The 12447-nt window shown below is 41.3% G+C and overlaps 3 protein-coding genes across 15 annotated transcripts in view; 2 read left to right on the top strand and 1 right to left on the bottom strand.

Annotated features, from left to right (window-relative positions):
• The window catches only part of csde1 (cold shock domain containing E1, RNA-binding), a 32730-nt gene extending 32249 nt beyond the window's left edge, over nt 1-481 (bottom strand). For all 12 annotated transcript variants that reach the window (XM_079489638.1, XM_079489640.1, XM_079489644.1 and 9 more), the window contains exon 1: nt 360-481. The gene's annotated coding sequence lies outside the window, so the exon portion shown is untranslated. The remainder of the gene's footprint in view (nt 1-359) is intronic.
• A 255-nt stretch (nt 482-736) lies between these two features.
• Nucleotides 737-5578, top strand: sike1 (suppressor of IKBKE 1). Of its 2 annotated transcripts, XM_079489844.1 has the most exons (6): nt 738-1051; nt 1237-1379; nt 2188-2293; nt 3005-3147; nt 3607-3720; nt 3810-5578. In XM_079489844.1, exons 2-6 carry the CDS (start codon nt 1347-1349, stop codon nt 4011-4013), a joined length of 600 nt encoding a protein of 199 aa, XP_079345970.1. In that variant the 5' UTR covers nt 738-1051; nt 1237-1346; the 3' UTR covers nt 4014-5578. The 2 variants fall into 2 exon arrangements, with proteins under 2 accessions (XP_079345969.1, XP_079345970.1); XM_079489843.1 differs by having other exon boundaries at nt 737-1379.
• A 363-nt stretch (nt 5579-5941) lies between these two features.
• Nucleotides 5942-10669, top strand: micos10 (mitochondrial contact site and cristae organizing system subunit 10). Its single transcript, XM_079489880.1, has 4 exons — nt 5942-6118; nt 7613-7660; nt 10425-10531; nt 10654-10669. The coding sequence occupies exons 1-4, from the start codon at nt 6055-6057 to the stop codon at nt 10657-10659; spliced, it is 225 nt and encodes a 74-aa protein (XP_079346006.1). The 5' UTR covers nt 5942-6054; the 3' UTR covers nt 10660-10669.
• Nucleotides 10670-12447: the final 1778 nt, after the last annotated feature.

The following is a 12447-nucleotide window of genomic DNA, read 5'->3' as shown; positions in this document are numbered from 1 at the left end:
AGCGACGGGACGGTGCATCATTTGCAAAGCACTATAAGCACATAGTATAACAAAAGGAGAGCAGCGTCCCGTCTGTGACAAGTAAGCAGCAGGCCTCTATAACGTTAGCATGCTGCTAAGCCAATAGCCAACATGCTAACCACCGCTATGTGTGTTGTGTGATTTAATAGCGACGAGGACAAACACCGCCGCTGCACTGCCCCCACCCAGGAGGCCCGAGCGGAGGAAAAAAACACACTACACTGCGAAACAGCGGACTCCCGTCGACAGACAACCACCGCTCGAATTACTGTCGCACATGCCGACCAGAAATATACACAAAGTGACTTTTATAATGATGAAAATAACAATAAACTCACCCCAACAGCTTTCAGCACTGTCACCAGCGCCGCTAGAAGCAGCACGGCACATTACGTAGTGATTAATGACTGGCACTACCGCGAGATCTCAGCCTACTTCTCGGGGAGACCGAACAAAGAGTATAAAAAGGAATGAGAGCGCCATTACATTTACTTCTACTACTAGCCGCTGTGTTGTTATGGTCCCGCGCAATGAATCCTGGGGGAAGTCACGTGCCAAACATAGCCGATCTACAACATCACGACGCGGCAATCCGCCTAGCAATCTGAGACCCATTGTGATCTTGTAGATTGGCTATTGTCTGCGCGACACCGTCGTACATCGGAGCACAAATTAGGCATGAGAGACGAGATTTGTTTTCTTAGTAGCCTATTTTGCAGTCTCTGTGGCATGAGAAAACATACGTTTACATTGCCAAAGCAGGTGTGCACATATTTTTAAACAGTTAAAAAATGGGGAAAGTATATACAGTTGGAGGGGCACAGCATTTTGTAAACAGAGCTGTCACTAGCTAATATTATGTCAGATTGTCAGTGTAAAGTTCTTGAACACATCCCGTTTGCTGAAATGCGGAAGTGACGTACAATCAAGGCATCTTGTAAATTCTCCATAGTTGAGTTTAGTGGACTTCACAACATAACATGACCGTACATTATCTGTTTACTTTACACTACATTTGATGTACAAACAGGTATGTTGCATACACAGGCCTGACTTGCAAGCATTTAATTCGTTGCGAAGAAGAAGAAAAAAATAAGCTTTGGGCCTAGTTGTCGACTCGTCTCGGTCTCTATGTAAGCTTATTATTAGGTATCGTTAGTGAAAGATTACGCTAAACTGTTTTATTCAGTGTAATCATAATGGCGTGTACTTTAGAGAAGGTCCTGGGCGATGCCCGGACCCTCCTGGAAAGACTCAAAGAGCACGACACTGCAGCAGAGGGACTGGTGGAGCAGTCTGGACAGCTCAGCCTGAGAGTCCAGGGCATGAGAGAGGTGGGCAATGCCCTCCCTGACAAGGTAACAGATTTTTTGATTGATTGAAATATGTATTAACAGTTTGCAGAATTACAGTACATTTCAAGCACAAACTCAATACAAAGACTTAACTGTGAGTGGACGACCCAATTAAGCATTACACTTGTTTACAAGAGGGTCCACCTTGTTCAATTCATCAAAACATTTAGAGACGAACAACTAGACACTTCTATATAGTCAAAGAACAGAACAGGAATTCATCATAAGAATTCATCATAAGAAAGAATTACACTGTTTACTGTCTGTGGATGTGTAATTACATAATACTGTGGTTCTCCATTTTTTAAGTGCCCCCAAATTACAGGTATTTAGCAGCAGAACCCCCCCCCCATCTGATATTTAGTGCCAGGGACCCCCATACAAGATTTGTGTTGTTAAAATGTTTAAAACATAACATTTTCAATGAAATGCAAGATTTAAGATTTGATTGATTGATTGAAATATTTATTAACAGTTTGCAGAATTACAGTACATTTCAAGCACAAACTCAATACAAAGACTGTTAACTGTGAGTGGACGACCCAATTAAGCATTACACTTGTTTACAAGAGGGTCCACCTTGTTCAATTCATCTAGGTCAGCTAAGCAAAACTAAACAAACTACATTTATACTCAATCATATGATGGCATCACTTGCCGACAAGGAGTGATCACTCCTTGTTCTACAAGATTGTGGTGCGTTGTTTGTCAGCTTGTAGATCTGGTCTGGTAGAGTATTGGTTAGATGTTACACTGTTTCCAGGGTCACATTTGATCTAGTGTCATCTGAATGTCTCCTGTGTTTCCACAGTACATGGAGGAACACTCTGAGCTTCATGAGCTGACCAAGTACAAGCCTCATGTTCTTCTGACACAGGAGAACACACAAATCAAAGAGCTGCAACAGGAGAATAAAGGTAAAGCACGTCACCATGCTCATGTGTTTTGTCATTTTAAGAGGCCTGTACGTGTTTCTCCCCCGTGTTTGACTTGTCCACTTTAATAAGTTTCGACCTGGCTCCTCTATTTCGGGCATGTCATTATAGTAGGCAACATTTTCTTTTTCTGTTGTTTATTTGTCATACAGCAGAGTAAATAGGGCCCAAGTGGTTAACTACAAACTTTAATCTCTTAGGCTTTTTTTTATTGCCACAATTACAGTATGTCTTTACTGTAGCAAGTGACATAACTGATTCTGATTTCTGTACCTGTATGGATTGATTTGTTGTTGTTCGTTACTTCGTTTAATAGTGCTCGCTATTAAAGTGCTAGCCTGGCTAATAAGCCAGACTGAATCAGCCGTTGGCAAAAAAAAACACACGACAGTGTGATTTGAGTCTGGGTTATTAGCCAGGCTATTAAAGTGCAGTGGCTTAGCCTTAGGAGGTAGAGCAGCTATCTGGGACCCGGAATGTTCTGGTTTGATCCCATGCTGGTTATTCCTTTATTTTTTTTCCATTTGTACCTATAAGAATACTCTACTAATTTGGAGTGTTGCAGGTTTTCTGCTTCTGCAGTTTCTCTTCCTCTCTGGTTTGATCCCATGGTTGTTCCGGGCCTGTCCTTGAGCAAGACACTGAACCCTGAACTGCTTCCGACAAAATAAATAGTAGTAACTGTCTCCACAGAACTATGGCTGTCTCTCGAAGAACACCAGTATGCGCTCGAACTGATCATGGGTCGATACCGTAGGCAGATGCTACAGCTCATGATGGGAAAGAAGGAATTGGACACCGGGCCTGTGCTTAGCCTCCACCAAGACCATGCCAAGGTAAAGTGGGCTTCAAATGTGGTGCATTTTGCACCATCATTTAGTCATTCCTAAAAGTAGGGCAACAGATAAGGGACAACTTACGATATTTTAAATGTCTCTAGCATTCAAACCAAGCAATATTAGCAATTCTCTGGGATCCTTTCTAGTGTTAATATCTTAGTTGGGTAGAGTGTGGAGCTTGGGTGAGTTTTACCATTGTGGTCTTCGACACCTGACTCACTCCTGATCATAAAATTATGTTTTCTGAATGTTGGGGGTGGGGGAGATTAAGCTGTTCCAACACACGAGACATGGCCAAAGCATTTCCGGGGTTCCTCAGCCAAAAACGTTGAGAACCCCTGTATTAATCAACAAATCGATCAATCAATGTCCAGTATGGGTTGTGCTCTAACTTAGATGACATTTTGAGTGACAACTGACAACATCTCCTTGATCAAATGCTTCTCTCTCATTTAGGAAGTGCAGAGCCAGGTGGAGCGGATATGTGAGATGGGACAGGTGATGAGAAGAGCTGTCCAGGTGGACGATGAGCATTATTGTTCTGTCAGACAGAAGCTGGCTCAACTAGAGGTAAGAACAGTGTTGTGTTGGGGGACAGGGCTTAAGGGCTTAAATGTTCACATTTCAGTGAAGTAATTCATATTTTACCACTGTTTCAGATTGAGAACAAGGAGCTGCGAGACCTACTGACCATCAGTAAAAGCTCTGTAAAAATACCGAAGGAAGAACCAACCAACCAACCAGCGACAGCACCAGAGTCGGTGGAATCGCCATCCGTGGAATCGCCATCTAGTGTAGAATCACCATCTGTGGAATCACCATCCGTGGAATCACCATCCGTGGATTCACCATCCAGTGATTAGAATGGTATCTGGGGTCACCCCTGAGGAGCAATCAGACAGGGTGTGGCTGCATCTTCAACTTTGTTCATCACATTACTCTTCATTGTAGGCTGGAATTCAGTCCAGTCAGCATTGCAATATGTTTTAGCATATTGCTTGTGACTGTTAAAAAACATCTACCTGCAGCCAGGCATACCGGGGTGATAGATACTCTTATGTTTCATGAATTGAGTTTAACCACATGAACCCTTGCGCCCCTACTCTGGGGAGAAAAATAATAATGGCTGATCCACAATCTCATGTGGACATGTTGTGAGCTATTTTTGGCAAAGATATTTAGTAGTGAGCTATTTTTGGCAAAGATATTTAGTATTTGGGGTTAATTTGAGAAATGAAATAAATTGTGTCTACACGAGTGTCTGTGCAGATTGGAGTGAATTTGAACAATACCATCTCAAGATTTGCATTGAGATGGTATTGTTACCACTATACCATAAAACATATTTTACAAGGAGAAGAGCTACAGCACTGTAAGGCCTGACTCACACGTGCACAACAGATTGATGTATAGCTGATGATGCATGAGACTTGTTTACTCGCAATTCATTTCCAATGGTAGTCACATGGTTTGACACAACATTTTTGTTGTATGAGGGGGAGGGGGGCAGTCGAAACACAGCCGAAAGCCGTACAACAAAAATGTTGTGTCAAACCATGTGACTTCCATTGGAAATGCATTGGGGCAAGATGTAAACAAACCCTTTGTTTACATCTAGCATCCAACAATGTTGTATGCTAGATGCAAAGGTGTGAGTGAGGCCTATGGCACAGACGGGAGGAAAGGACCCTCAAATAGGAAAGTGTTAGTGGCATTGGTAAAGGGTGATTTTTTATTTTATTTTAGCCAAAGAAAAACACGTTTGCTTTTAAGGACATAGTTTCTACCTCTTTAGTGTCCCTCTGCTGACCACATGCTTTTTTTTAAATGGTTACAAAATGCTCATAATCATCTCTGCTGTTCAGTAGGAGTCAGTCCAGTGATGATACCTTAATTCTGAGCCTGCACCGTTTTTCTTTGGAGGATGGATGTGCTATCTTGAATACAAGCCTTATAATCAATCACTCCTGTGCTAATATGACTCCTGGCTATTTCACAAGCTTGCCCATCTCACTTGCCTGGTGTACTGTAGAGTGACAATGGATTATTTGTATGTGATTGTCTGATATGTTTTTGATACGTTTTGTCAAAATCTGTTTGTAGAATTCATTAACATTTTCCAATCCTTTGACGTCCTTTGGTGTGTGCACATAGTAATACAATTTTTCTAGATTTCAGATTTGGGATGCAGGGTAATCAAATATCTTCTGAGATTATCACATTGTCACATTTTTACTTAGGTTGTACAAATCACAATTTAAAATGGTCAATCCTTTTGTCTCGTAAACATCAAGCAATTTGACACTGTATGTAATTGCAAGTTGTGTATCATCTCAGGAAATCTGATTTTTTTTAAGGTAAATGTGCTGTAGTGACTTCATGGCAGTAGATTGATTTGTGTCAAATAAAAGTTAAAACAAAAATTGTATTCAGTGTTGATATGATTTGATGTACCACACACCCTCTACTATCAATGCCATACGTTTTCTTTGTCCTTTATTATGCATGGGTTGTATAATGCTCTAGAATGCTAATAGTTACTATTATTTGCAAATTAAAAGGGTCAAGCCCTGAGCATAATATATAGTTATGGGCCCTGCCTGAGCCCTCACAGCTGTGTCAGTGTCGCTAGATGGCGACATCTATCGTGTCCAACAAAGCAACAGATATCGCGAGACTTCACCCGGTGCCGAAAAGAGCAAATCTACAGGTTCACAACATGTGGCGGCCGCGACACACTCTGAGCTTGTAGCTCTGCTATTTTCGACACGTGACACCTTCGTACGACGAAGTGAAAACACTTTCCAGTGCTCGCGTTTCAAGTTCATTTGAGCTGCCGCGGTGTATGTGTGACATTTCGTAGCATCCATTCCACAACCACAGCCACAAGAACAACATTAAAACATGTCTGAAAAAGAGCTGGGGAAGAAATGGGACCGGTGCCTCGCAGACTGTGCCGTCAAAATCGGTAAATAGTCGGCTAACTAAAACCGCATGAAAAAAGAGCCAGTCTAATCTGACAGCTAACGTTAGCTCACAGATCATGTCATTGACTCACTATAAGAGGAGGAGGCTAACTATATTTAGCCAAAGGTTTAGATAAGGACACTTCAATTTATTTATATTCATGTAACGTTATAAACGATATACATCTTTAACAATGTAGGTATATATTCAACGTGTATTTTCCCCCTCAATAGTGAGGAAAATAATGATTTAAAAAAATATATGTTGCTTCGATCTTTAACCTGCTATTTAGAAATGTTGATTTCAATATTATGCAGGTACAGGTCAACATGTGTTGTCCTAAATTCACCTTAAAATGGACAAGACAGACGTAAGTTTGTTCCATATGGTAGGCTACACTTAATACGAAAAAACTAACAAAAACAATTCATAGTTCAAGCTGAAAATGAATAAATAATATATGCTTCCACTTCCAGTTAAAATATGAGTCTATCATTTAAGACACAGACTTGTGTTATGGATGCTTTTTAGTCTTTTGGATCTTATAATTAAAGTAGTTAAATTAAAAGTTAGGGGGAAGCAATTAGCTTTCTTGTACCGACCAATATTCAACAAGTATTTTGAGTAAACGAGTACTGGTGATTGCCTACTGTTCTACCTGTCCTATAGCCTGGCTGCACACATTAAAATGTGTCTTGACTGAGTAATCAGATTCCAACAGGGTGAAATCCTGAGTATTAATTTAATAATAACTGTAGTAATAATAATAACTGTAATAACTGTATACACTCAGAGTTAACTGTAACCAAATAGAGCCAGTTACAGTTGTAACTACACTGTAGTTATACATGTAACTGGGTCCATTTGGTTACATTGTACACTCTGAGTTACAAAGGGATAAATGACCAACAAAGATGTCAAAATATCAATTAATCTGTAAAACGGTTAGAAGCATTGGAATCAGATTTCTCAAGCCACCTCTGGTGTGGTTTGAATGCAATCTGTTTTCAATACATCTATTCATGTGTCTGTCTTTGGTACTTAACATAGTTAAAAAATTATACTGCTGTCTGGTTACTCAAGATCGCTTTTTAGTGCATGTGAAATGTAGAGGGTATATTTACCCTCTACATCTCTCGATTATTTTCATAGTGATTAATCTATCAATTACTTTTTCGATTAATCAAATAGACTCTAGCGTGTTTAAAAAATATATGTTTTATATATCAATCGGTAAACCTACAGCTTTATTTTATAGGCTGCTTTATCTTTCTCGTGCAAGAATAGTGTAAAAGCAGATCTACAAGCGTATAGTGCGGTGTGACGCTTTGAAGCTTGTAAATGACCTATTCTTACTATTTTAGATTTACTTTGAAAGTGTTTGACATGCCCAAAAGAGGGATCAATTATGAATTGATTATTCTTTGATTATTTTGGTTATAGTGTATTAAAATGAAAAACGGTTGCACCCCTAATACTCTTCTTTCTTCTGTAGGTGCTGGCCTGGGGCTAGGTGTTGTGTTTTCAGTGGTGTTTTTCAAACGTGAGTATAGTTTCAAAGCATTTCATGTTGCATGCCTTGTTAAACATTAAATTAGCCCCAAGGTAGTCTCTTGAGCCAAACTGTTGACTCACACAATTTACAAATGCTTCCGCCAAACAGTCTGTGCAACTGAAGAGACAGGAGTACGTACCAAACAGTCTGTGCAACTGAAGAGACAGGAGTACGTACCAAACAGTCTGTGCAACTGAAGAGACAGGAGTACGCACCAAACAGTCTGTGCAACTGAAGAGACAGGAGTACGCACCAAACAGTCTGTGTAACTGAAGAGACAGGAGTACGCACCAAACAGTCTGTGTAACTGAAGAGACAGGAGTACGCACCAAACAGTCTGTGCAACTGAAGAGACAGGAGTACGCACCAAACAGTCTGTGTAACTGAAGAGACAGGAGTACGCACCAAACAGTCTGTGTAACTGAAGAGACAGGAGTACGCACCAAACAGTCTGTGCAACTGAAGAGACAGGAGTACGCACCAAACAGTCTGTGCAACTGAAGAGACAGGAGTACGCACCAAACAGTCTGTGTAACTGAAGAGACAGGAGTACGCACCAAACAGTCTGTGCAACTGAAGAGACAGGAGTACGCACCAAACAGTCTGTGCAACTGAAGAGACAGGAGTACGCACCAAACAGTCTGTGCAACTGAAGAGACAGGAGTACGTACCAAACAGTCTGTGCAACTGAAGAGACAGGAGTACGTACCAAACAGTCTGTGCAACTGAAGAGACAGGAGTACGTACCAAACAGTCTGTGCAACTGAAGAGACAGGAGTACGTACCAAACAGTCTGTGCAACTGAAGAGACAGGAGTACGTACCAAACAGTCTGTGCAACTGAAGAGACAGGAGTACGCACCAAACAGTCTGTGCAACTGAAGAGACAGGAGTACGCACCAAACAGTCTGTGCAACTGAAGAGACAGGAGTACGCAAATTCCCGCCTCCCCCCACTTCCATTACATTTGCACAATTTGTACTAAGTCTCTATAGTTTGCTGCTTAGCAGAAATTAAAATGAAAAATATATTTTAACGGAAATGATAAACGGACAACAATTTTCAGGAGGTGTAGTTAGTTGCAAACTCTTTTTTGCAATCAGAGATTGTGGAATTGGCTGGCTTGAGAGTCTAGCTCCAGGTTTTGTACAGGAATTAAAGCTGAAATCCGGAACTCATTTTAATGAATAAAATGCTATTTTAACAAATCTGTTTGTCTGTATGTTAGTAATTATATACAGTATAACTAGCACATCTTGCAGTGGTTGCATTGACAAATGTAGTAGACCATGGTATGAGGTAGGCCGGCACAGTAGGTGCCGGCCTACACATATTGGGAGGTGAAGTGGCGGCAAACAGTCAACACCAGCGTCCTCACTTCCCACATTCACACATCAATCGTGGCAACCACTGGAGGCAATGGGGGGTTCAGTGTCTTACCCAAGGACACTTCGAGATGTGGACACAGGACTAGGAGCCAGGATTCGAACCGCCGACCCACGTAACATCGGACGACCTGCTCTACCTCCTGAGCCACAGACACTCCCACGGCCCCCAGGCTAACAGAATGCAGCTTTAAGCCATTTTGGGCGGGAACCCCTTTTGGTGTTAGCATTATGTTATGCTTTAGCTATTGAAAAATAGCAGATCTACAAGCTCATAGCGCGCCACCAAGTGGCGCGCTACGAGCTCGTAGGTCTGCTATTTTTGAAAAATCGAAGAACGACTGACATAGAAACATAGCTTTTTCAGAAAACTGTCAGGATGTAGAAGACATTTTTAGAATCTGATCTCAGGTCAAAATCAAAATGGGTTAAGCTACATTGTCAAATGTATACAATGACCTTTCAGTGGGTTTAATCATGGATCATTTTGCCTGCTTACTTTAGTTACTGATAACACAGGGCTGTACTACTGTAGGCTATACCAGTGGTTCCCAAAGTGGGGTCCGGGGACCCCCAGGGGTACTTGAGGGAGTTCCAGGGGGGACCCAGCTAAATGATAGTTTGTAACCAAATGGACCCTTATGGGTCTGTAACTCTGAGAGTGTACAAATGGAACCAAATGGACCTGTCTCAGAGTTAAATAAAACAGTGGTTTTACAATATAAATTCGGGTACCAGAGATAGAAATGCCATTAAATTGGGGGTCCGTAGCTTAATGCGTGTGAAACTGGAGGTCCTTGAAATTAATATGTTTCGTAAAAATCCTCCCTTATCGGGGTCACTGGCATATGTTTTCAAATGGGGGGTCCGTGGCCTAATAAATGTTGATTTGGGGGTCCTTGACATGAAAACGTTTGGGAACCACTGGGCTATACAATCAAAGGATTGTATCAGGAAGGATTGTATCAGGCTATACAATCAGATGATTGTATTAAGGAATCAAAATGAGGGAGTGAAAAGAGCATGGCAGCACCACGTTTGTTTTGTTTGTTTTAGGTTATGAAGTGTTTCTTTGTATTAATGAGCGTGGAATTAAATTAAATTCTGTGCTTCTTTTTTTAAATAATTCTTTATCCCACGATTTTGTAACCCATTTTTTACCCCTGTGTCAATTATCTAATGTGATCCTGGGCTCTACACACCCTCCGCCAACCTAGTCCCCATATATGGGGGACATGGGGAGAGCAACGGACTTGAACTCATGCTTCCTTCATGCCCGAGTGTCCAAGTTGCTCCTTTACACCGGACAGGGGGGAGTTGAAATTCTGTGCTTCTATCATTGAAATTCTGTGCTTCTATCATTCACAGGACACACATGGCCGATTTCATTTGGCTTAGGAACGGGGCTTGGCATGGCGTATTCCAACTGTCAGAACAACTTGAGATCACACTATTTGGTGCATAGAACAAAGGAGGTGAGTCTTTCCTACACATAGAATAATGTTAAAATAAATGTTCTGATTAAGTTTCATATCTTTATGAAAGTGATGTATTGTTGCTGCAGCTAATTCATTTTTTTCCTTTTCATTATTTACAGGAGTAATAGCTGCGGCATGTCATCGTGGGACTGTCATTTCTTTCTCCATTGCCTTTTTTTTTTGGGGGGGGGGGGTTCACCATTTGCACTGTTCTTTAGTTTCCACTTAATTTGACCATAAATTGACTTGAGTTTGCTTTGTACGTGCCATCAGTTTGTGTTTATTAATAAAATAGTAAAGACAAAAGAAGCAGTCACTCTGTTTTATTCACAAAGCAGGCATGCTGTACATTCGACAGGGTTTGAATAAAATGAGGCACAGTTCAACTAGCCTGGCTAATAAGCCAGACTCAAATCACACTGTCGTGTGGTATTTGAGTCTGGAGATGCTGTGTATGGATCTTGTTTCCCGGGGGGCAGGTTCAAATATTTTCTCCTTGACGCAATTGGTCAGAGCTACTGTCAGTCAAAGGTCTCAAGCATTGAACGTCACTGTACCAAAGCCCGCCCATATTGCATACCGTGTCCCGATTGGCCACACCAGTTCTCTGGTGTAGGAAATGGGCGTACAATTGAGCCTCTCCAGACCGTAATCCGCCGGCAGGCAATTTTTTTTCCCCAACGGCTGATTCGCTCTGGCTTATTAGCCAGGCTACAGTTCAACCACTTTCAACCTGACCTCACCATTTGTCAATGAATGGCGAAACATTTCATAAATATTATTGTCAAAAATTGTGAAAGCTCACAAAGCTAGCCATGCATCACCATTGTGACACGTCGTGTACTTGTGGATTTGTCTACTTTCAATGTAAAACACTGCTGTACAACAAACTATGAAATAGGGCATAAAGTGGTTGAGTGTGCATTTGATTTATCACCAGTGGTTAAAAATCTATGAATAAACAACAAAGCGAGACAAAAACATAATAGGGAAAAAAGGATGTGGAAATAAACTAAATGCAACAAATCGTGGGTGCATTTCTGGTCACCATCCCTGCCGTCACAGAAATTGTTGTGTATACATAGTGTGTGTGTGTGTGTGTGTGTGTGTGTGTGTGTGTGTGTGTGTGTGTGTGTGTGTGTGTGTGTGTGTGTTTCTGTGGCTGCATGGAGTGTACCCCAGCGGGATACACTGAAACACAGCATTCTATTCTGAAGAGGTATGTTATCAAAATATTCAATGACAGCCCCTTCAGTGGTTCCTAAATTTTGTTTTTTCTAAGCTTAATAAACTGTATTGATATATATAGCACCTTTCATGTCATAAAATGCAAAAGAAGAAAAAACACAAACGTAAAGTAACAATTAAGCAAGCAAAAACATAGTGGCCTTAAGACAATAAAAAACAATAGAAATGAGCATAAAGCAATAGCAAAGATAAAAAAAACAGCAGTAAAACAGGCAAGGCAGTAAGAACAAAAAGCAAGAGTAAAGAGGTGGGTCTTGAGCTGTGCTTTGAATATGGCTACGGAGGGTGCCTGTCTAAGCTGTAATGGGAGTTTATTCCAGGCTGTTGGCCCATAGAAGCAGATAGGTGCCTCACCGTGTCTTTTAGTCTTTAGGCACCTCAAGCAGGCCAGCAGTGGAGGACCTGAGGGGGCGGCCTGGGACATACCTAGGTAGACAGTCGAGGAGGTAAGAGGGTGCAAGACCATTTAGAGCTTTATAAACCAGTAAAAGAAATTTAAAAGCAATCCTAAAAACTACTGGAAGCCAATGTAGTGAGGCTAATACTGGGGTAATGTGTTCTCTCATCTTAGTTCTAGTTAACATTCTAGCAATCTAGCTGCTGCATTCTGTTGAAGTTGAAGCCTGTCAGTTGTTTTCTTTGGCAAGCCAGAGAATAGTGCATTG

Source organism: Electrona antarctica, assembly GCF_951216825.1.
Source record: "Electrona antarctica genome assembly, chromosome: 2".
In the NCBI taxonomy this organism is placed as follows: Eukaryota; Metazoa; Chordata; class Actinopteri; order Myctophiformes; family Myctophidae; genus Electrona; species Electrona antarctica.
Note: the sequence above shows the minus strand (reverse complement) of the source record. Positions and strands in the feature narration are given on the sequence as shown.

Coding starts and splice junctions, on each gene's coding strand:
- sike1 (XM_079489843.1), top strand. CDS start 1,221: ATGGCGTGTACTTTAGAGAAGGTCCTGGGCGATGCCCGGACCCTCCTG. Junction 2,294..3,004: donor GCTGCAACAGGAGAATAAAG/GTAAAGCACGTC, acceptor CTGTCTCCACAG/AACTATGGCTGTCTCTCGAA. Junction 3,721..3,809: donor AGAAGCTGGCTCAACTAGAG/GTAAGAACAGTG, acceptor CCACTGTTTCAG/ATTGAGAACAAGGAGCTGCG.
- micos10 (XM_079489880.1), top strand. CDS start 6,055: ATGTCTGAAAAAGAGCTGGGGAAGAAATGGGACCGGTGCCTCGCAGAC. Junction 6,119..7,612: donor AGACTGTGCCGTCAAAATCG/GTAAATAGTCGG, acceptor TTTCTTCTGTAG/GTGCTGGCCTGGGGCTAGGT. Junction 7,661..10,424: donor TTCAGTGGTGTTTTTCAAAC/GTGAGTATAGTT, acceptor TATCATTCACAG/GACACACATGGCCGATTTCA.